Genomic DNA, 25,577 nt, shown 5'->3' on the forward strand with positions numbered 1-25,577 from the left:
TTGAAAAAAAAATATTTTTAATTTAGCATTAACCATATAGATCATGCAGATCATGCAGAACATTAGACCATGTTATGTTGAAGCTACAATCCTCAATAAAAACAGCAACAAATCATCCACTCTGCCGATTTGTTTGCTGAAAAGCCTAACTTTAAAACACAGACAGAGCTTTAGATGCAAGCATTTGATTATAAGGATCAAAATAAAAAATAACAAATCTCTTTCAAATTAATAATATCATCTATATTTAAATAATACATTGTCAAACCTTTTTCTATGTATTCAACATTTCAGCCTAATCCTGTGATGTATTTCACAACACTGTTTCTTTCTAAATTCTTGGCCTATATCATGATCACAAAGCACATGTTGATCAACACAGAGGGTGAGCCTTTAGCTGTTGATTGGCTAATTCTATACCTACCAACAGGATCGTAGCATATGGTTGGGTGTGCTTGAAGGCCTGACCAATTACATAGACATTGTTGTCATCACTATGGATACATCAAAGAAAATAGAGACACTCAAAGAAAAGGGAATGCACTTACAGTTAACTAGCCGTCTTGTCTTTTTTACTGGCCAGAGCTGGCTAGAAAATGACACAACCATTATTAGTTACCAGTGGGGGTGTGTCTCTGTTTAATAGTTACCAGTGGGGGTGTGTCTCTGTTTAATAGTTACCAGTGGGGGTGTGTCTCTGTTTAATAGTAACCAGTGGGGGTGTGTCTCTGTTTAATAGTTACCAGTGAGGGAGTGTCTCTGTATAATAGTTACCAGTGGGGGTGTGTCTATGTTTAATAGTAACCAGTGGGGGTGTGTCTCTGTTTAATAGTTACCAGTGGGGGTGTGTCTATGTTTAATATTTACCAGTGGGGGTGTGTCTATGTTTAATAGTTACCAGTGGGGGTGTGTCTCTGTTTAATAGTTACCAGTGGGGGTGTGTCTATGTTTAATATTTACCCAGTGGGGGTGTGTCTATGTTTAATATTTACCAGTGGGGGTGTGTCTCTGTTTAAAAGTTACCAGTGGGGGTGTGTCTATGTTTAATTGTTACCAGTGGGGGTGTGTCTCTGTTTAATAGTTACCAGTGAGGGGTGTGTCTCTGTATAATAGTTACCAGTGGGGGTGTGTCTCTGTTTAATAGTTACCAGTGGGGGTGTGTCTCTGTTTAATAGTAACCATTTGGAGTCTCTTGTGATTGATTGTCTGTAAATCAGGTGTCTCCTTGTTTACTGACTGTGGAGTAGATGGATGGAGCTTCAGATGTGCTGTGTGGATGATTGACAGTAGGGTAGGTGGAGTTTTGATCAACATTTACAGTAGCACAGTCACAGGAGGATGTGTCCTCTTTACTGATGGTGGTGGTGGCTTCATTGGGGCAGCTGGGATCCTTGTGGAAGTCGATGGTGGTGTAGATGGAGGCAGTTGTATTGCCTCTTTCTGACTGTAGGGGGCGTTCGTCTATCTCCACATAGTCACCGCCAGCATGAAAACCCTGGAGAGGTGGAGACAGAGGAGGAGCAGCTGGGTATTTTCTGTCTCTGCAATTATAGTAAAACCTGGAAATGACCCATACTGACCTCTCTGTTGATTTCAGTGTCTCTGTTCACCCTCTTCCCTGAAGAGTTGGCTGTGAAACAACACACACAGATGACACCATTCACAGAAACACACAGGGACAATATGACACCACTCACAGAAACACACAGGGACAATATGAAACCACTCACAGAAACACACAGGGACAATATGACACCACTCACAGAAACACACAGGGACAATATGACACCACTCACAGAAACACACAGGTACAATATGACATCACTCACAGAAACACACATGGACAATATGACACCACTCACAGAAACACACAGGGACAATATGACACCACTCATAAAAACACACATGGACAATATGACATTACACACACATAAATATAAAGGGACAATATGACATCACTCACAGAAAAACACAGGGACAATATGACATTACACACACATAAATATAAAGGGACAATATGACATCACTCACAGAAACACACAGGGACAATATGACATTACACACACATAAATATAAAGGGACAATATGACACCACTCACAGAAACACACAGGGACAATATGACACCACTCACAGAAACACACAGGGACAATATGACATCACTCACAGAAACACACAGGGACAATATGACATTACACACACATAAATATAAAGGGACAATATGACATCACTCATAGAAACCCATTGGAATCACAAAATTTTTCAAGATACTTTTCTAATATTAAGAATTATTCCTGGAAATTATTACTACGGTAAACTAACTACAGATTCTTTGTCTGCCTGGTTAACAGGTTTGTGTGTCTCACCGGTTGTCTTGTTGTGTTTCCATCTGTAGACTATGAAAAGACTGACCACCAGCAGAAACACAACCAGACACACACACACCAAGATGATACCTGGAGTACCTGGAAAACACACACACACACACACATACACACACATAATCAGCTGGCCTATGCAGGCAGAGACTCCAAACATTAATCTGAATTCAGTTAATAAATACTAAGACATTTCAACTTGTTTATTTACCAGGTCCAGTAAGTGTTGATGATGATGATAATGTTGGGGAGCTGGTGGAGGGTTTGGATGGTGCTGGGGAGCTGGTGGAGGGTTTGGATGGTGCTGGGGAGCTGGTGGAGGGTTTGGATGGTGCTGGGGAGCTGGTGGAGGGTTTGGATGGTGCTGGGGAGCTGGTGGAGGGTTTGGATGGTGCCGAAAAGCTGATGGAGGATTTGGGAGGTGCTGGGGAGCTGGTGGAGGGTTTGGATGGTGCTGGTGGAGGTTTTTTGTTTTCATTGTGTGGGTGGTGAGAGGGAGAGAGACAGGCATATTCTGCAATCAGAGATGGAGCTCCCTCTACAGAGCAGATAACACAATGTGTCTAGAAGGGAGATTAACAGAGTTCTTCTGCCGCGTTCACTCTGTCATGTGAGAGGACGAGGAAGAGAGACACTAAGTCTACAGGAAGAGAGATAGAAAGATCGAGGCCCAGTCTCAATGTCCCCCCTAAACCCTAAACCCTTACAGACTTCACTGACTTCACCTGGAAAGTGATTGAGTGCAAGAGGCTGCAAGGGCTCTAGATGCTATAAACAGTAAAGGGACGGCACTTCGGACATTAACATGTTACCTTGACGACGCTGAACCATGTTGCACACTATTGTGGGTTTGGGACTTTTTATTCAAAGTTTTTTACTTTCTTCGCGGCCAAGACACTTAATAGACCGACTACCTGATTAATATGTCTTGCAGGCACTTGCCCTAGAGAGTGGACAAGAGGTAACTGACAATAATAATCTATATATGTCAATAATCAATGTACTATTTTTGGTCAAAACACCATTGTTAAGCAAAAACTAAAGAAAATAGTTGCATATACTAGGTGTGTAATAAGGTGATTACATTCCTCTGATATCATCTGTTCTATGAACCATCTCAAATCCTTGTTAATGTAGTGCAGTTTACCGTTCTTCTCTAATAAAGCAGGTTTTCTGGGATTTTTATCTTGCATCTGGGCTTCCCCTTGTAAACCCCGTGTTTCACATCACAACGCTATGAATTGTGGGAAGTTCCCTCAGGCAGAGTTGGCAGAAATGTGGACTTTAAAAAAAAGGGTGAATAAAGGGCTCAAAATGTCTGAGACCCCTCACGCACTTGATGATTTGACAGTGGGACAGCGCTCAGCCCTCACAGTCAGCGCTCAGCCCTCACAGTCAGCGATCAGCCCTCACAGTCAGCGCTCAGCCCTCACAGTCAGCGCTCAGCCCTCACACATAATACACTCACAGTAGTCATCCACTGAACAACTACATCTGATATTATGTTTTGTAAATGGAGCACGGCTGAGAATCCCGCCTCTAACTTTTATGTCCTTTGAGATAGTATAAATGAAGAATTTCAAAGGCCCTCTGAACTATTTTGTACTAAAACCTATTTGAAACATTAACTTAAAACATTAACTGCAAAAGTATTCTGGTTGTACAGTAATGCTCTTATATTACATGAACCGTAGAAAGATAACTAATATGTTTAGTTTCAATTCTACATTACACCTTTTTGAACATTAGTCACTAATTTATTTCACAAATTAGGATTGCTCGGTCATGGCTATTTATGATGTAAATGTTCATTCCAAACATAGTTAGGGCAGGTGTACTGTACACAAAGGCTGGTGGGGCTAGTATTAACTAGTCCAGGGTGGTTTATGTTGGGGGTAGTAATAACTAGTCCAGGGTGGTTTATGTTGGGGGTAGTATTAACTAGTCCAGGGTGGTTTATGTTGGGGGTAGTAATAACTAGTCCAGGGTGGTTTATGTTGGGGGTAGTATTAACTAGTCCAGGGTGGTTTAGGGTGGGGGTAGTATTAACTAGTCCAGGGTGGTTTATGTTGGGGGTAGTATTATCTAGTCCAGGGTGGTTTAGGGTGGGGGTAGTATTATCTAGTCCAGGGTGGTTTAGGGTGGGGGTAGTATTATCTAGTCCAGGGTGGTTTATGTTGGGGGTAGTATTATCTAGTCCAGGGTGGTTTAGGGTGGGGGTAGTATTATCTAGTCCAGGGTGGTTTAGGGTGGGGGGGGATAGTATTAACTAGTCCAGGGTGGTTTATGTTGGGGGTAGTATTAACTAGTCCAGGGTGGTTTAGGGTGGGGGGGTAGTATTAACTAGTCCAGGGTGGTTTATGTTGGGGGTAGTATTAACTAGTCCAGGGTGGTTTATGTTGGGGGTAGTATTATCTAGTCCAGGGTGGTTTAGGGTGGGGGTAGTATTATCTAGTCCAGGGTGGTTTAGGGTGGGGGTAGTATTATCTAGTCCAGGGTGGTTTAGGGTGGGGGGGTTGTATGAACAAAGGCTGGTGGGGGGGAAATAGGAGGACAGGTTCATTATAATCGATGCAACATTATCAAACACAAACACCTGGTTTCCATGTGTTTGAAAAAGTACAACTGGTATGATGTTTAGTTTCATTTCCCCATTTCATTGTTTTTGTTAACATTTTCACACATGCTGTATGTGATTGCTATTTATAATAGTTTCTATGTTAAGACAGTTAACCCACGTGGTGCACAACCTGACACCCGTCTGCACCTTCCGACCGGTTGGAGGAAAGCATGAGGTCAATGTAAGTAAAACTTATGTGCAATCAACAACTTGAACAATGTAATCCTTTAACCATCCTCACTAATAGTGCGTGGACTTAAAAAGAAAAAAATAATGGCTATACTTACTTCTAACCAGCAAATTCACGAGTTTGATCAGTGCGATGTAACTGCCTTCTTTCTCCTCCCCACACCAGTATATTCCACCATCATCTTCAGTCAGCCCACGGATTATCACAGTGTAATGTCTCTCTGTTCTTTTCTTAGATAGAGTGTATCTTCCTGATGTAATGTAATGTTTGGTTGATATTTTGTATTCACAATCTGATTCATTCCTTTCCTTGCAGAAATACTTGATGCTTTCCTCATGTTTCTCTGGATAGTTACAGATGATGTTAGCTTCTCCTCCCAGATCGACCGTCTCTGTGACTGACTTATTACAGCATTTATCTGTCAATGGAAAAACACATAACAACAGTCCAACATTCCATGTCTTCCTTGACTACTGATACTGAACATGGAATGACACGGAGTTTCATTCATTCTCACCGTCTTTTACTTCCATCTCCACCTTGGTATAACTGTCAGGTACACCAGGTTTATCCACTCCACACCAGTAGATTCCTTCATCTTCTCTGGTCAGTTGTCTGATGACCACCGTGAATAAGTTTCTCTCAGTGTCGTCATACAGAGAGAATCTACCTCTGTGCTGCCAGGTGTTCTGACTACTGGCTCTAATTTTAACCTCACAACTCTGACTCATATTGTACTCTGGCGCCATGCAGAAATATTTTTTGTCAATTATGTCTCCTCTTTCATAATGACAGTAGATGAAGACAGTTCCTCCAGAGTATCCAGGCACTGTGAATGAGCTCACACAACCTGTTAATCAAACAAGGAGAAACTAAGTTATATACATATTTATAGTTAATGTAGAAAATGTATAGTTACATTTTCTACATTTAATTACTCTTATCCAGAGTGTGTTCACATACTGGTCCCCTCTGGGAGCCAAACCCACAACCTTGGCTTTGCAAGCACCATGCTCGACTAACTGAGTCACACAGGATCACGTTGTTCTCTATTAACACGCCCCTCCCTCTAACGTCAACAAGGGGAATAATATACAATGTGTTTACAACTTTGGATGCCTTTGAAAATGCCTCAGAAAACTAGCGTTAAACAGTGAGTTCTTTGTAATTCGCTTTTGTATAGCCTACCTTGCCCGAGATCTCCACCAACAACCCCAACAACAACACCATCACCTCCAACATCAACCCAAACAACAACACCGTCACCTCCAACAACAACCCCAACAAAAACACCATCACCTCCAACATCAACCCAAACAACAACACCGTCATCTCCACCAACAACCCCAACAACAACACCATCACTTCCACCAACAACCCCAACAACAACACCATCACCTCCACCAACAACCCCAACAACAACACCATCACCTCCACCAACAACCCCAACAACAACACCATCACATCCAACAACAACAACAACCCCAACAACAACACCGTCACCTCCACCAACAACCCCAACAACAACACCATCACCTCCACCAACAACCCCAACAACAACACCATCACCTCCACCAACAACCCCAACAACACCGTCACCTCCACAAACAACAACAACATTACCTCCTTTCACATACATATATTTTCACTCTCATATACATACATTCTCCTTTCACATACATATATTTTCACTCTCATATACATACATTCTCCTTTCACATACATATATTTTCACTCTCACATACATACATTCACCTTTCACATACATATATTTTCACTCTCACATACATACATTCTCCTTTCACATACATATATTTTCACTCTCACACATATATACATTCTCTTTTCAAATACCTACATTTTCACCCTCACATATGTACATTCTCCTTTCACATACATATATTTTCACTCTAACATGCATACAGTTTTTTCTCTCATAAGAATATATTTTTAACTCACACATTCATAAATTTTACTCTTATATTTAAATGTTTCCTTTAACACCACTATCGGTTAACCCCTCCTCTCACCACACACACACACACACACACATTGACAGAAAGTGCTATAGCAAAGTTATTACCTGTCATGAAGGCCAGCAGGGTGACTATCAGCAGGATCCTCATCTTGTTGTGTTCTGGTGTTCACAGATTTTCTCTAGGTTGGGGTCTAAATATCTAGTTCCTGATACAATGTGCTGTAAGTCTCTACCTCTCTCTCCATCTCTCTCTCTCTGCTCTCATACAAGGTACTTCCCTGTTTCTGCATCTCTACATCTTTACTAGTTCACATCTTCTTACCATCTTCTCTCTCTGACAGCCCCTTCCACTTCCTGCAGGGGCCGAAGTGGGGATGTTTAATATAGAAACAAGAACAGAGTCTGAAGATTAATTAATATTAAATGACAGACTGGTATGAGCTGTTAAGAAGTGGGATTGTGGCAAGAATAGGTTTGTTTTAATATTTGACAACAGAAATATTACAATGTTAGTTTATAGCCTGGGCAAACACAAATATATACAGAATATGTATTCATAAATCATTGTGTGTAGTCTATGTTATACTGAATCCAAGTAAAGATCAAATAAATTAACATCCTAAGGAGTGAGAGATGGTGTCAGGGCCTGAGCGGAACCCAAAAGCAGCCAAGGACATGTAGAGACAGTGAAGGGTGATTTAATTGACAAACGGAAAGGCGTAGGAGGTGAGTATGGACGCAGTGCTGGCAGGGAGGATGGCGTGCAGATGGTTACAGGTGTCCAGGTAGACAGGAAGGTGAATGCAGGTTAGGGCGTGGTAGCTGATCTGGTCGTGGAGGCAGAATCCAGGTAATCCTGTGACGGAGCAGAGAACAAGGTGAAACAAAGTATAAAACCAGCAGGTAAGTAAGACTAAGCAGATCTTCAGACTAGGCTGGATGAGCGAGACACACAAAGTACGACTAACCATCCAGCAGGGACGAGACGTCAGGGCTCCGCCTAAGTGCTGCCGGTAAGTGGTGGAATCGGGAACAGGTGAGTGATCACCAAGGAGAAACAGCTGAGGCCACGCCCCCTAACAGGTTGCCAGGACGACCAAAACAGAGACACAGAAACAGAAGGGAACGGACATCCACACACACACACAATCACAGGGGAGGGACCGTGACAGACGGACCTGGAGAACTCCAACCACTCACACATTTTAAGAATGGACAGACTGTTCATGAAATCATTATAATAGTATTACTGAAGACATGTATTTAGAATATACAGCATGGTTCACATTTACATTGCTTACTTATTTAGGAATGAAACAATATAATATTTTTATCACTTTTTATAAATACTACTAATACTACTATGAATTTGAAACAATAAAAGCCCCCGCAAACACATAACTAGAGCTTATTAGGCAGTATTTCCTGTGTTGTCCGCAGATTCGCTCCGCCGACCCAGCAATGCAGAAGAAGCTGTGGGAAGGTATGAGTTGACAATGTGTTGTGCAACTTTATTTGTAACTATTTAACTTGTTATGTAACTATAACTACGTAACTTATACATGTTTTATAATTTCAAAAATGTGTTTGTTTTTTATTTCGTGTTTTATTAATGTAATACTGAGCACCACAGTAAATGAGAGTCTCAGTTGGTTTTCCCTCTATAAATCAAATTATAAATATAGAAGATTGTACATGAAGTGTTATTCTGGGGAGGAAGATTGGTGATTGTTACAGAAGAGGACAAGAAAGGTGTGTTTGGTTATGATGAGAGATAAAAGTCAATGGTCCATAACTGAACGTGCTCTTTACATTGGATGCAACATCAAGCGTGTCTTCGGTTATGGACATGAAGGACAGATATCCAAATAACTGACTGGTTGACCCTTTTATTTTCAAAAATTTTATCTCACCATTAAGCAAAAATAACATATTTCAGTATCTAAAATACAGGTGATGGTCATAAAATTAGAACATCATCAAAAAGTTAATTTATTTCAGTAATTCCATTCAAAAAGTGAAAATGTTATAATATATTCATTCATTACACACAGACTGATATATTTCAAATGTTTATTTCTTTTAATTGTGATGATTATAACTGACAACTAATGAAAATCCCAAATTCAGTATCTCTGAAAATTTTTATATTACTTAAGACCAATACAAAAAAAATTATTTTTAGAAATGTTGGCCAACTGAAAAGTATGAACATGAAAAGTATGAGCATGTACAGCACTCAATACTTAGTTGGGGCTCCTTTTACCTGAATTACTGCAGCAATGCGGCGTGGCATGGAGTCGATCAGTCTGTGGCACTGCTCAGGTGTTATGAGAGCCCAGGTTGCTCTGATAGTGGCCTTCAGCTCTTCTGCATTGTTGGCTCTGGCATATCGCATCTTCTTCTTCACAATACCCCATAGATTTTCTATAGGGTTAAGGTCAGGCGAGTTTGCTGGCCAATTAAGAACAGGGATACCATGGTCCTTAAACCAGGTACTGGTAGCTTTGGCACTGTGTGCAGGTGCCAGGTCCTGTTGGAAAATGAAATCTGCATCTCCATTAAGTTGGTCAGCAGCAGGAAGCATGAAGTGCTCTAAAACTTCCTAGTAGACAGCAGCATTGACCTTGGACCTCAGAAAACACAGTGGACATACAACAGCAGATGACATGGCACCCCAAACCATCACTGACTGTGGAAACTTTACACTGAACTTCAAGCAATGTGGATTCTGTGCCTCTCCTCTTTTCCTCCAGACTCTGGATACCTTGATTTCCAAAGGAAATGCAAAATGTACTTTCATCAGAGAACATAACTTTGGACCACTCAGCAGCAGTCTAGTCCTTTTTGTCTTTAGCCCAGGCGAGACACTTCTGACGCTGTGTCTTGTTCAAGAGTCGCTTGACTCTGGTTCTTGAAGCACTGACTCCAGCTGCAGTCCACTCTTTGTGAATCTCCCCAACATTTTTTAATGGGTTTTGTTTCACAATCCTCTCCAGGGTGCGGTTATCCCTATTGCTTGTACACTTTTTTCTACCACATCTTTTCCTTCCTTTCTTTTGGACAGCTGTCAATTCAGCAGTCTTCCCCATGATTGTGTTGCCTACAGAACTAGACTGAGAGACCATTTAAAGGCCTTTGCAGGTGTTTTGGGTTAATTAGCTGGTTAGTGTGGCACCAGGTGTCTTCAATATTGAACCTTTTCACAATATTCAAATTTTACTGAATTTGTGGTTTTCATTAGTTGTCAGTTATAATCATCAAAATTAAAAGAAATAAACACTTGAAATATATCATTCTGTATGGAATGAATGTATACATTATACAAGTTTCACTTTTTGAATGGAATTACTGAAATAAATCAACTTTTTGATGATATTCAAATTTTGTGACCAGCACCTGTATTGTTACATAAAATATGCTGGGAATAAAAAAATACATGCATGGCAACTTTATCAACAAAACATTAGTATGTAATTGTCTTAAATGTTAAACTAATGCTAAATTAAATTAAAAATTAAAAATATCCATATCGTATGTTACAGTGGGGAGAACAAGTATTTGATACACTGCCGATTTAGCAGGTTTTCCTACTTACAAAGCATGTAGAGGTCTGTAATTATTATCATAGGTACACTTCAACTGTGAGAAAACAAAAATCCAGAAAAATATAATTGTATGTTTTTTTTATAATTAATTCTCATTTTATTGCATGACATAAGTATTTGATCACCTACCAATAAGAATTCCAGCTCTCACAGATCGGTTAGTTCTTCTTTAAGAAGCCCTCCTGTTCTCCACTCATTACCTGTACTAACTGCACCTGTTTGACCTTGTTACCTGTATAAAAGACACCTGTCCACACACTCACTCAAACAGACTCCAACCTCTCCACAATGGCCAAGACCAGAGAGCTGTGTAAAGACATCAGGGATAAAATTGTAGACCTGCACAAGGCTGGGATGGCCTACAGGACAATAGGCAAGCAGCTTGGTGAGAAGGCAACAACTGTTGGCGCAAGTATTAGAAAATGGAAGAAGTTCAAGATGACGGTCAATCTCTCTCGGTCTGGGGCTCAATGATCATGAGGAAGGTAAGGGATCAGCCCAGAAATACACGGCAGGACCTGGTCAATGACCTGAAGAGTGCTGGGACCACAGTCTCAAAGAAAACCATTAGTAACACACTACGCCGTCATGGGAGTGGCCCGAAACACACAGCCAGGGCAACTAAGGAGTGGCTCCGTAAGAAGCATCGCAAGGTCCTGGAGTTGCCTAGCCAGTCTCCAGACCTGAATCCAATAGAAAATCTTTGGAGGGAGCTGAAAGTCTGTATTGCCCAGCAACAGCCCCGAAAACTGAAGGATCTGGAGAAGGTATGTAATTGCAAACAAAGGTTTCTGTACCAAATATTAAGTTCTGCTTTTCTGATGTATCAAATATGTCATGCAATAAAATGCAAATTAATTACTTAAAAATCATACAATGTGATTTTCTGGATTTTTGTTTTAGATTCCGTAACTCACAGTTGAAGAGTACCTATGATAAAAATTACAGACTTCTACATGCTTTGTAAGTGGGAAAACCTACAAAATCGGCAGTGTATCAAATACTTGTTCTCTCCACTGTACATGTTCCACAGTGATTGGACTGTAAGTTGTACCAGAGGTTGAGACGTTTTTGTTTTAGAAAATAAATGCAGAAAATCTATGCAATCACAGAAGCATTTATTGTGCCAAAGATGTCTCCCTAAATTCAATATTTATTTTCACTTCCACCATTCAGGGTTTGGTAAGTTGAATTTTGGTTTGCAGAGTTGTGGTTCAGGTTTTCATAAGTTGAATCTCGATTTGCAGAGTTGGGGTTCACGTTTTGGTAAATTGAATCTTGACTCTCAGCACTCATTCCTGGGTGGGTGTGGGTGTTTAGAGCCCTCATCTCCTCACTGTTTCCTGGGTGGATGTTTGGAGACCTCATCTCCTCACTGTGTCCTGGTTGGATGTTTGGAGACCTCATCTCCTCACTGTGTCCTGGTTGGGTGTTTAGAGACCTCATCTCCTCACTGTGTCCTGGGTGGGTCAGCAAATATTATGCAGTATCTTTGAAATACCAAACAGTACTTTGTTCTACTTAATGACAATTCCTTCGTAGGAGCACCAAGTTGTTTACATAAAGAAGCAACTATCATGACTGCTTATTTTCTATTGGAGAAGTTATTAAATAAACATGTAGGCCACAACGCCGACATATATTATACAGCTTCTAAATGAATGGGGATCATATAAACCCTCAAAAGTTATATTCCCTGGAGCTTTTATTTAGCCTAGCCAGGTTCCTTTTTGGTTATTTGATGCATAAAAAATATGGGGTCCTGCCACCTCCCAAATCCCAGTATAACCACCATATCTGAATGTGTGTGTCTGAAACATACCTTCCACATTGATAAATTTTTCTTTGTAGACAATGATCATGATGAATGTGAACAAGAGCACAGCCAGAATCACAGACACAAAGACCACAATGACCCCTTCTGACATACCTGAAACACAGAGACACAATGATCACTACTAAGATACCTGGGACACAGAGACACAATGATCACTACTAAGATACCTGGAACACAGAGACACAATGATCACTACTAAGATACCTGGAAAACAGAGACACAATGATCACTACTAAGACACCTGGAACACAGAGACACAATGATCACTACTAAGATACCTGGAACACAGAGACACAATGATCACTACTAAGACACCTGGAACACAGAGACACAATGATCACTACTAAGATACCTGGAACACAGAGACACAATGATCACTACTAAAATACCTGGAACACAGAGATACAATGATCACTACTAAGATACCTGGAACACAGAGACACAATGATCACTACTAAGATACCTGGAACACAGAGACACAATGATCACTACTAAAATACCTGGAACACAGAGATACAATGATCACTACTAAGATACCTGGATCACAGAGACACAATGATCACTACTAATATACCTGGAACACAGAGACACAATGATCACTACTAATATACCTGGAACACAGAGACACAATGATCACTACTAAGATACCTGGAACACAGAGACACAATGATCACTACTAAGATACCTGGATCACAGAGACACAATGATCACTACTAAGATACCTGGATACCAGAGACACAATGATCACTACTAAGAATGAGGGCCAATGTGTCTGGCCGGCATTGTGTACGATATCCCAGTGTCAGGGTATTGTCTCGTTGAAGCCCAATAGGTTAATGAGACCATGTTAAAGAGCAACCTTGTTATGTTACCCAGCCTTTCTCCCTCTTGTGAGCTACACTTCTTTACCCTGTGTTAGTTTTGTGGCATTGAAATAGGTTTCTGCCTTCAACTGCATCCCCTTGTCTCAATGCCACATGGTGGGAGTGCACTCTGTCTTTGTGATAGTGAGTCAGATATACAAACACACAGTCATCAAAGAGGAAGTTAAAGAGTCTCTTTCACAATGACTACAAACACACAGGAACACTCAGCCAGCCTTCTCTAATACACACACTTTAACTACTGTTGTGCAGTATATAAAAAAAGCACTTATGAACGCAAATCTGGGGCTGGTGCTAGCGATGTCTAAAACTGGCAAGTATAGAGAGTACAGAGATATTGTAATTCACGTTGGCACCAACGACGTTAGGATGAAACAGTCAGAGGTTACGAAGCAGAACATAGCACCAGTGTATAAACTAGCTAGAAAGATGTGTCGGCATCGAGTAATTATCTCTGGCCCCCTCTACAGAAGACTTGCGCAACTCAATCGCTGGCTAAAAACAGAGTTCTGCCTGTCGCAGGAGGTAGAGTTTGTAGATAACTGGCTATCTTTTTGGGACTCTCCCAGAAATAGGGCCAGGCCTGATCTGCTGAGGAGTGACAGCTGGAGTGGTGCTCTTCTTTAATCTAGGAACATTGACAGGAGTCTCACTCCTATAGCCTCACCATGAGATAGGGTTCATGCAAGATGACCAAAGATTTTGCATGACCTGGGGGCATTTTGCCAAGATGAATGGGCAGCTATACCACCTGCAAGAATTTGGGTCCTCATAGACAACTATTACAGAAGACAGCATGCTGTCATTGATGCTATTGGGGGCAATACACATTATTAAGAATCAAGTGTATGCAGACTATTGAACAGGGGTCAGTTCATTCTTTTCTTTGTTGCCATGTTTTGTTTTATGATTGTGCCATTCGGTTATGATCTGCAGTTGAATATAAATCCCAAAAGAAATAAAATGTATTTTGCCTGCTCACTCATGCTTTCTTTAAAAATGGTACATATCAGAGAGGTGAACTCCTGTTTAGTCTGGAGGTCACTTACCTGTCACATTGAGGTGTACTTTAGTAATCAATGAAACATATTTGATATCCTTCATCATTGTTTTCACTCCACACCAGTATGTCCCAGTGTCATGTTTATCCAGGTCACTGATGGTCATCGTGTAGCTTTTCTCTCTCCTGTTTTCAGTCAGAGAGAATCTCCCAGATTTTGTTGTCGAGTCATCAGGCATGATGCTACGACACTGTTTGGACACACTGTCTTCCTTGCAGAAATACTTGGAACTGTTCTCATATACCTCTGGATAGTTAAAGACGATGGCAACATCTCCTCCCACATAGGCCGTCTTTCTGAGTGACTTCATACAGCATTCATCTGTCAATGGAAACACTCACATAACATACACACTTTGGTACTGACAACGATATGTCATTAAACGACTGTAAACGTATTCCACAATGCAGGCCCGTGCACTGGTAAGACCCCACTTGTGGAGAGCACATGACCCTTTGCTATCTGGTGCCCTTTCCAGGTGACACGTGCCCGTCTGCCTTGGTGACGGGCATCGCGGCGCACACCGACGGGGCATGCGTCGTCTGTCTTTTTTACCGCGTGTCACTCACTCCGACACATCGTCGGCCCGTGTGAGCCGACAACTTCCGCTCACTTTTCCAGGGTCAGCACATGCCGCTCGGAAAGGTCTGTGCACGCCACCGCCAGAATGTAAATGTGTCTCACCTTCCTTTATTTCCAACTCCACCTTATTTATGCCAGGTTCATCAGGTTTGTCCAATGCACACCTGTAGCTTCCTTCATCTTGTCTGGTCAGTTGTCTGATGATGACCTTGAAGTAGTTTAAATCCTTGTTGTCGTACAGAAAGAATCTACCTCTGTCTGGCTGGATTTGTCCGTCCGGACTGATTTTGTTTTTACTGATTTTCTCCACACATCTGTTCCCTGGGCTACTGCAGAAATATCTTTCGATGCTCTTTTCCCCTTGAGAATATTGACAGTAGATGATGACAGTTCCTCCAGAATATCCTGTCACCATGAAGGATCTCACAAAACCTGTCAGTCAGACAAGGAGAAACTAAGTTATTAAAGCGTTTATGGTTACATTTTCTACATTTTTGTCACTCCTATCCAGAGCAACTTACTGCAGTGAGTGTGTTCACACACTGGTCCCCTGTGGGAGTCAAGCCCTAGGCTGGCTTTGAAAGCACAATGCTCGACTAACTGAGAAACAGAGGATCTCATGGTTCTGTAATAACACAAACCTCACTCTGCTCTAACATCAACAAGGAGAAACGCAGACATAATGTGTTTACAACTTCAGACAACCTTTTTAGCAACTGACTAAAAAGCTAGCTAACTTAGCATTCTAACTAACGTGTTACAGTGTGTTCTTCATAATTCCCTTTTGTATATCTTACCATGGTAAAACTATAACCTAGAGAACAAACAATTTTATGTTTCCCAGGCTAGTGGCGCCAGAGAGCAATGCCTATAACACCTATAAAAACAAGTGCTGTCAAAAGATTACAATAAATCATCCCGATTAATTGCATAATCTCCTGTAGTTAATCCCGATTAATTGCAGTTTTAGAATGTGTTCAAATTTTGCCCTTAATACACTTTTTTCTGTTTAAAAAAGCAGTGAATTATGGTAAAAACATAGTTTCTTTGCAAAATATGCACATTAACGCACAAAGGACAATATCTGCTACGTTAGGCTACTGTATAAAACACATATCATCCCCTCAGATCTGGACAGCTACATGGTTTGCAGGCCTTTAACTCATTGAATCACACCTAAGCTGGTCAAGGTATTGAAATGTGGTCAGAATTGGGTTCAGGTGAGTGCCTGTAAACATTAGAAGTACTTCATGAAGTATCTCTATTACATTTTCCCTAATTCAACCAAATGCATGAGGTAGGCTACTTTAATAGGCAATGACACAAGCTAGTCATGGAGGCTAGAGATGTTATATACAAACATTAAATCAGGGTAAATATGTAAATCATGCAGAGCACAGTTGTTTGCTAATTCCACTATGAGAATATGCTTTGGTGAAAACATTAATGCTTTGCTTGGATTCAGGAGCAAAAATCTGATATATAACTTTGGAGTTAGCCATTACATTAAACATTTTCAAGAGCTATTATTGAGGGGGACACCAAAAGCAGTGCTGCAATACTGCTTTCGTTTGCGCCATCGTTTTACTCACTACTGCAGCTCTGCAAATTCAGCTATTGAATGTGAACCCTACCAACATAAAACCAATTTACTGGATTAACTTCACAATAGCTACGTGCATTGAGTGACTTTCAGACGGTAGACACAAACACCTTGACAGTCACCTGGACAGCTAAGCAACACTACATACATTGCAAGCTTCTCTCATTGACTCGAATTCAAACAGCTGCAAAACAGGGGTTTACTAGCAAACGTCAACTAACCGTCTGGTGAAGGTTATACATGTGTTTTATTGTATTGAGTGGTAGAAGTAAAGAAATGTCTAACATCTCCCTTGAACAACTTACTGCAAACTCTCCAATGATATATTGATGTTAAACTAGTCCAGGGTAAACACAATTCACCACATGAATACCAACTCTCCAATGATATATTGATGTTAAACTAGTCCTGAGTAAACACGATTCACCACATGAATACCAACTCTCCAATGATATATTGATGTTAAACTAGTCCTGAGTAAACACGAGTCACCACATGAATACCAACTCTCCAATGATATATTGATGTTAAACTAGTCCTGAGTAAACATGATTCACCACATGAATACCAACTCTCCAATGATATATTGAAAAAAATGCCTGTGAAGCGTTTAGGTCAAGTCGACCGGCAATAAAATTACTGGTAAACAATAAATGCGTGATAGTAGCACGATCCTGTCAGCCCCCGCTGAAGTCAAGCTCTTAGTGGATGGCGCCAAGGCTCCAAAATGTAAAATGTATTAACGTTAAATATTTTAAATTAATCGCAAGTGTTAATGCGTTAACTTTGACAGACCTAATAAAAACATAACCAAAATAGAGAAATCTAGTATTATATTCAGAATAAAAGTTCCCCATGCCACATATAATGATAGGTCAAGTGTCAAGGATATGGTCCATATGGTCCATATCAGCCCGTGCATACCCATTGTTTCAGAGTGATGTCTACATACATTCTATTTTTCTCCCGAGCTTTTCTCCCAATTACTTTGGGACTGGTAACTACAAAACTACCAGCTATTTTGTTTGGGTAACATACACACACACAATGGTTGCGTTGGTATAAGGTGTTATTGGATGGTTATTACCTGTCATAAAGGAGAGCAGGATGAATATCAGCAGGATCCTCATCTTGTTGTGTTCTGGTGTTCTGGTGTTCAAAGCTTCTCCCCAGGTTGGTGTCTCTAGATCTGGTATTTTCTATAATGTTGTATAATGAACCACACTCTCTTTGCTCTTCCTACTTGTACCAATGTGTAAATGGTATTAACTTTATATGCTATCTTTCTGCCTATTTATTTGTAATTCTTTGCAACAATAAAAAATGTGTATCTCCCAGTTTCTCTGTCCAGTTCTCTACTAGTTTTAACTCTACCACCTCATCTAATTTCATTGATCGTCTCGCTCTTCCTCCATGACCAACCACTCATTTGTTCCTACATTGTACAGCAGAGAGAAAAACTGTAAGAGATTATAACCAGAGATAAAGCGCCCTCTACAGATCAGAAGGCAGAAGAAATCTAAAGAGGAGAGTAACAGTGTCATTCTACCACTAGAGGGTCTCTATCTATAGAGGAGAGTAACAGAGTCATTCTACCACTAAATGCCAGAGGTGGGGGACTCGAGTCACATGACTCGAGTCCACAATTTTCAGGACTTGTGACTTGCTTGATTAAAGTATGAAAATGACTTGACTTTGACTTGAGAACAAGTTACTTGAGACTTGACTTGAAGTGGAAGACTCGAAAATGACTTGAACTTATAATAAACAAACAGCAATACAATTATTTTATATGTTGTGACATCAGCACCACTAATCAGCGTATGTGCCTTTAACGCTGCACAATTCAAACCGCGCCAAACATGGCAGATAGTAACGTTAGTCAAGCTCCATAAATAGTATCGTTTGGATACAAGGACTTTGAACTGAACCGTGTGAATAAAAAAAGATTTGCCAGAGTCAAAATATGCAACAACGTCAAATTTCATTCGTTATTTTAAGAACCACAAGGAAAGGTAAGAAAGTAATCTCTTTATATTCAGTTTCACTAAGATCTATAACGATTAAGTTACTAATGTAATGAATTAATCTTTTGTTTGTCATAATTTGGCCTTGGTTGTATATTATATTTGTTTTTTTTCTTGTTAGAAATGTGACCATTATCATTACTGAATACGTCTGGTAAATAGATGTAAGGGAATTTGACTATAACAGTGGCATAGCCTGAATTTTAATGTTGATGGGCATCTTAAAATGAGCGGGCATGTATATTATTACACGTAGGCTATAATGTCTGTATTAAATGTGGGCATTTTCAAGTGTTTGTGGACTGCATGTGGAAACTAAAAAGCATTGTGCTTACACCATAACAGTTAACTTCACTGCATGAAAGGCTAACATGGAGGCGTTTTTTTTTTTTACTCATACAGACAAGAATAATTACAGCGTAATTACATATTAGGCAGTTTTTCAGTCACAATAATTAGTTTATAAGGTTGTTATTATTAGCCCTTATTACATGGATTGGCTGAATTCCAGTGCAGAAACATGTTATTTCTTGATAACAGACCGTTGCCATTAAAAACAGCGCGTTGCTATGGACGCAGCAGGATTCTAACCAGAGACGGAACGGACTATTTTCTTCAGAGGAAACAATACAATCGTTTTGAAATCAATAAATTCCTTTTGAAATCAATATTTTGTGTCAAATTATAGATGTATTTGGTAGGTAGCCATGTAATAAGCGGGATAAGGTATAGCGAGGCCGTTGTTATAGCGAATACAACCCCTTCAGGCTGATTCAAGATCCCTCCACTTCGTCCCCCCAAAAACATTTTGGAGAAAAATATTTGATTTTGAAATCGAGCTTCGCACTGAGCGCACGTCAGAGCAAAGTGTGTGTGTGTGTTCATCTCTTTAGTACTGTGACTTGACTTGATACTTATAAGGACTCGAATTGACTTGCTTAGGGTGAACCCTTGACTTGACTTGCTTGATTTATCTGAACTGTGACTTGAGACTTGACTCGAGACTTGATGGTTAAGACTTGAGACTTGCTTGGACTTGACCATGTGTGACTTGTCCCCATCTCAGCTAAATGGGTCTGTATCTATAGAGGAGAGTAACAGAGTCATTCTACCACTAGAGGGGCTTTATCTATAGAGGAGAGTAAAATAGTCATTCTACCACTAGAGGGGGCTCTCCCTCCATCTCAAGGTATCTCTGTGTTCAGGGACAGAATATGACTTGACTCCTAGTGGTCAGAATAACTCTTCTCACATTAACACCAGTGGATGTCTATAGACAGTATGATATGCAATTTGATTGTATGAAAAGTAATTCTGGTCATAATTGGTTACATAATGGTGGAATACAACAGTATAATAATTACAATACTTTACTGAATGAGAAGGTTTCATAGTTTAATGTCTGTACAGATTGAAACCACAATAGTAATCAAGTAATCATATTCCATATTATAAAGGGCATCTAAGCATACTATAACCTTTTTCTGTCATAATATAACCCCTTTAGGGGGCAGTATAGCACTTGGAGTGTTGATCTGCAGAGGAAGATATGTGGTTATGACAGAGCAGAAGTATGGTGTTTGGTTATGACAGAGCAGAAGTATGGTGTTTGGTTATGACAGAGCAGAAGTATGGTGTTTGGTTATGACAGAGCAGAAGTATGGTGTTTGGTTATGACAGAGCAGAAGTATGGTGTTTGGTTATGACAGAGCAGAAGTATGGTGTTTGGTTATGACGAGAGACAGAAGTATGGTGTTTGGTTATGACAGAGCAGAAGTATGGTGTTTGGTTATGACGAGAGACAGAAGTATGGTGTTTGGTTATGACGAGAGACAGAAGTCAAGGGTCCGTTACTAAAGATGTCTGTTATAATACATGCAACATCAAGTTCATCTTTACCTCAACATTAACAAAAATAACATTACAAAACCTGTATTTTGGTATCAAAAATAATATTTATATAATAATTTAATTTTTATTATTTCTACATCCCTAGTGCTTTTGATTATAGAAAATAATCACAAAGCCCTTGAAAAATAAAAAATAAAAATCTCCGCCACCCGACCTCTCCAAAGCGGTGAACCCGCGCCCCCCTCGCCCCCCGCGCCCCCCTCACCCCCCTCACCCCCCGCGCCCCCCGCGCCCCCCTCACACGCCGTCCTCCTCCAAGTTGGGCCTTTTACTAAAGGAATTTTAGTGGCGAAAGTTGTTCCCCTTGCTCATCACTAACAGAATTGTTCAATCCTCCCAAAACTATAAAGAAATACTCCTGAGTAGATCTGAGTGTCCTTCACTTCTGTCCTTTGTAGATTTCCAGATAATAGGTGAAACCTCAGTGCAGATTTTCACTACAAATATTCAAAAGAAAACAGTTCACTGCCTCCAATGAGTTGATTGAAGGAAAGTTATGTACATTTTTATTTTGTATTTTTTTTTAATCTCATACAACAGATCAGCATTTGATTCACAACTTAAAAACAAAAGGTGATTAAAGAAAAATGCACAGAAATGCACATTAAGGAAATGCACATAAAAATACTTAAATGAATAAAAAGGTATTAAAATAGTAGAGCGATCAGACCAGGCTGCCATAAAGGAGCCATGTCAACCAGATCTGAAAATAATGCTGGGAACCAAAATATATGTTGGGAAACTTGATCAACAGAACATCAGTATGTGATTGTTTTATGTCTAACTAATGCTAGATTAAATGTTAAATTAATTAATTAATTATAATTAAAAAAAATGCTAAATTAAGTATGTTAATAAACAGAACATACAGTGGGGAGAACAAGTATTTGATACACTGCTGATTTTGCAGGTTTTCCCACTTACAAAGCATGTAGTCTGTAATTTTTATCATAGGTACACTTCAATTGTGAATGTCATGCAATAAAATGCAAATTAATTATTTAAAAATCATGCAATGGGATTTTCTGGATTTTTGTTTTAGATTCCGTCACTCACAGTTGAAGTGTACCTATGATAATAATTACAGACCTCTACATGCTTTGTAAGTGGGAAAATCAGCAAAATAGGCAGTGTATCAAATACTTGTTCTCACCACTGTACATGTTCAGCAGAGACTGGACATTAAGAAGTAGATTTTTTTTAAATATAAAATCTAAACCATGTGAGCATTTATTGTGTCAAAGTCTCCGTAATTTCATTATTTATTTTCAGTTCCACCATCCAGGGTTTGATAAATTGAATCTTGATTTGCGGAGTTGGGGATCAGGGTTTGATAAGTTGAATCTTGGTTTGCGGAGTTGGGGTTCAGGGTTTGATAAATTGAATCTTGGTTTGCAGAGTAGCGATTCAGGTTATGGTAAATTGAATCTTGGTGCCCAGCTCTCATCTGCTCACTGTTTTCTGGGCGGGTGTTTGATTTGCTAGAGGTTCGTTTGCTGAATACGAACATCCCTGAGGAAGACATGTTAAATAATATTACACCTGAGCCTTGGCCCCTCATGGGCCCGACACCTGCCTACAAAATTATTCATTCAACCAATTTAATTAAATTATCAACGAATAGTATGCCAACTAAACGAACAGTACTTTGAAAAACAGTTGCTTCGTAGGAGCCTTTTCCATTTAGATGCTAACATCATGTCTGGTTTTGTGCAGTTGAAGAAGTTATGAAATGTGGTTCTAAACTTATCGGGATCATGTAGAACCCATAAGTCGGTTTCATTGGAACGTGTATTTTGACCAGCCTATTTCCTCTCTGGCCAAGCTCCTGAAGCCCAGGCTATTTCATGCATTCAACATTTTATTGACACATACATTTTTTTATGACACATTATTTACACACGCAACCTAATTCTGTTTCTGCATCAAGCAGCACAGTGTTTTATATTCAATGCAGTTATAAAACGACTCCCTGTAGAGTAGATTTTTATAATATGTCAATCTACGAGTAGAAGCAGCTGCTTGACATTATTAAAAAAACCAAGGGACCCGCCCCCCCCGCCACAACCATTTATATATAGGAACCTCCCAAATCCCAGTATTTGCCAGTGTGTCTGAACATACCTTCCACACTGTTACATTTCCTCTTGTAGACAATGATCAGGATGACAGTGAACAACACAACAACCATAATCACAGACACAATGATCACCACTGACATACCTGGAACACAGAGACACAATGATCACTACTGACATACCTGGAACACAGAGACACAATGATCACTACTAAGATACCTGGAACACAGAGACACAATGATCACTACTAAGATACCTGGAACACAGAGACACAATGATCACTAATAAGATACCTGGAACACAGAGACACAATGATCACTACTGAGATACCTGGAACACAGAGACACAATGATCACTACTAAGATACCTGGAACACAGAGACACAATGATCACTAATAAGATACCTGGAACACAGAGACACAATGATCACTACTAAGATACCTAGAACACAGAGACACAATGATCACTACTAAGATACCTAGAACACAGAGACACAATGATCACTACTAAGATATTTGGAACACAGAGACACAATGATCACTATTAAGAAGGTTGATCTCTTGCAATTAAGGTATTTTACCAGAAATGCTGATGGATGGTTCTGATGGTGCTGAAGTTGTAGAATCTGTTGACAGACAGAATATAATGTTTATTATATTAGATTCACATTGTACTTCACCTCACATCCACTACCTCATGTCATACAGTAGATGTGTAAAATACATTGTGTCTGGTCTCACCTCCACTACCTCATATCATACAGTAGATGTGTAAAATACATTGTGTCTGGTCTCACCTCCACTACCTCATATCATACAGTAGATGTGTAAAATACATTATGTATGGTCTCACCTCCACTACCTCATATCATACAGTAGATGTGTAAAAGACATTGTGTCTGCCTTCACTACCTCATATCATACAGTAGATGTGTAAAATACATTGTGTCTTGTCTCAACTCCACTACCTCATATCATACAGTAGATGTGTAAAATACATTGTGTCTGGTCTCACCTCCACTACCTCATATCATACAGTAGATGTGTAAAAGACATTGTGTCTGGTCTCACCTCCACTACCTCATATCATACAGTAGATGTGTAAAAGACATTGTGTCTGGTCTCACCTCCACTACCTCATATCATACAGTAGATGTGTAATGGACATTGTGTCTAGTCTCACCTCCACTAACTCATATCATACAGTAGATGTGTAAAATACATTGTGTCTGATCTCACCTCCACTACCTCATACCATACAGTAGATGTGTAATGGACATTGTGTCTGGTCTGTGTTTCATAGTATAACTTCCCAGGACTAGGTAACGATCTAATTTAAGTCCATATTAAGTTCTTATCACAATTGTTTCGCATCTTTGCCCTCTGTGTGTTTGGTGGCGGTATAGATTTGATTCTGCCTGCAACTGTGTTCTCTTGTCTCATTGCTACATCATGACAGTTAGATATAAAACACATAGTCACAAACAGGAAGTTAAAGAGTTTAGATACAGTGTCTTTACCACAACTAGTCTAGTTTTGTCTGGAGGTCACTTACCAATCACATTGAGATGTACCTCAGTAATCAGTGAAATGTAATGTTCTCCTGACTTCTTGTTTTCTACTCCACACCAGTATGTCCCAGTATCATCTTTAGTCAGGTTACTGATGGTCACTGTGAAGCTTTTCACTCTACTGTTATTCAGAGAGATTATTTCAGCTTTTTTTGATGTTTTGAAATAGTTGTTGAAAGTACATGTGTTCAAGTTATTCCTTTGCTTGCAGAAAATGTTATTGCTGTTCTCATATTTTGTTGGATATTTACAGATGATGTTAGCTTTTCCTCCCAGATAGAGTGTCTCTCTGACTGACTTATTACAGCATCCATCTGTCAATGGAAACACTCACATAACATACACACTTTGGTACTGACAATGATATGTCATTGATCTACTGTATATTTATTCCACAATGTAAATGTGTCTCACCTTCCTTTACATTCAGCGTCACCTTGGTATATCTGTCATTTGCATTTGGTTTGTTCACTCCACACCTGTAGGTTCCTTCATCTTCTCTGGTCAGATTTCTGATGACCACCCTGAAGAAGACTGATGGAGTTTTGTCGTACAGAAGGAATCTACCCTTCTCCTGCCAGGCGGACTTTTTAGGTGGATTTGGTCTAATTTTATCCATACAATTCAGAGTGTTCTGCCCCTGCCCATACTGCTCCATACAGAAATATTTCTCATTAGTTTCTTCTCCGTTGTTATAATGACAGTGGATGAAGACAGTTCCTCCAGAGTATCCAAACACTTTGAAGGAGCTCACACAACCTGTCAATCAGACAAAGAGAAAAAACATTTTGTAAATTTGCCTGTCTTAGTTTTGTTTTTTTCAGTGAAGCTTTGAAGTTATACAGTTAGTATTCTTACACCAACAGGATCAAACAGACAGACACATATATGAAAACGCACACACACACACACACACACACACACATTAATCCACGGGTGTACACATATACCACCTCATAAATCTTCACAAATCCAGGCATGCACAAACATCGACAAATAAGGGTGTTAACACATGCAGGTATGCACGAAAACACACCACACACAAACACTAGCACACACACACACACACAAACACTAGCACCCATACACACACACAAACACTAGCACACACACACAAACTTTGTTGTGTTACCTTATGTGCTATAACAGCCTTTGCCAGATGGCTTGCTAGTGTTAAAACAAGCTTATTACCTGTCATGAAGGCCAGCAGGGTGAATATCAGCAGGATCCTCATCTTGTTGTGTTCTGGTGT

At 39.9% G+C, this 25,577-nt stretch overlaps 1 protein-coding gene across 4 annotated transcripts; it reads right to left on the minus strand.

The window, feature by feature from the left end:
• Positions 1 to 25,577, minus strand: LOC105009637 (polymeric immunoglobulin receptor). 4 transcript variants are annotated; one of them, XM_034294080.1, is made up of 8 exons: positions 25,517 to 25,577; positions 5,704 to 6,036; positions 5,284 to 5,604; positions 2,801 to 2,914; positions 2,588 to 2,620; positions 2,365 to 2,463; positions 1,581 to 1,630; positions 1 to 1,495 (listed from the first exon to the last, which is right to left on the minus strand). In XM_034294080.1, the coding sequence occupies exons 1-8, from the start codon at positions 25,557 to 25,559 to the stop codon at positions 1,214 to 1,216; spliced, it is 1,275 nt and encodes a 424-aa protein (XP_034149971.1). In that variant the 5' UTR covers positions 25,560 to 25,577; the 3' UTR covers positions 1 to 1,213. The 4 variants fall into 4 exon arrangements, with proteins under 4 accessions (XP_034149971.1, XP_034149973.1, XP_034149970.1 ...); XM_034294082.1 differs by lacking the exon at positions 25,517 to 25,577 and adding an exon at positions 7,270 to 7,524 and having other exon boundaries at positions 2,801 to 2,830; XM_034294079.1 differs by lacking the exon at positions 25,517 to 25,577 and adding an exon at positions 7,270 to 7,524.

Source organism: Esox lucius, chromosome 9 (assembly GCF_011004845.1).
Source record: "Esox lucius isolate fEsoLuc1 chromosome 9, fEsoLuc1.pri, whole genome shotgun sequence".
Classification (NCBI taxonomy): Eukaryota; Metazoa; Chordata; class Actinopteri; order Esociformes; family Esocidae; genus Esox; species Esox lucius.

What these genes read in the sequence shown, in the direction of transcription:
- LOC105009637 (XM_034294080.1), bottom strand. Translation starts at nt 25,559, where the DNA reads ATGAGGATCCTGCTGATATTCACCCTGCTGGCCTTCATGACAG. An exon ending in CCTGCTGGCCTTCATGACAG is followed by an intron (nt 6,037 to 25,516) that starts GTAATAAGCTTG and finishes TTTGATTAACAG; the next exon opens with GTTGTGTGAGCTCATTCACA. An exon ending in ACACTGAAATCAACAGAGAG is followed by an intron (nt 1,496 to 1,580) that starts GTCAGTATGGGT and finishes CCACCTCTCCAG; the next exon opens with GGTTTTCATGCTGGCGGTGA.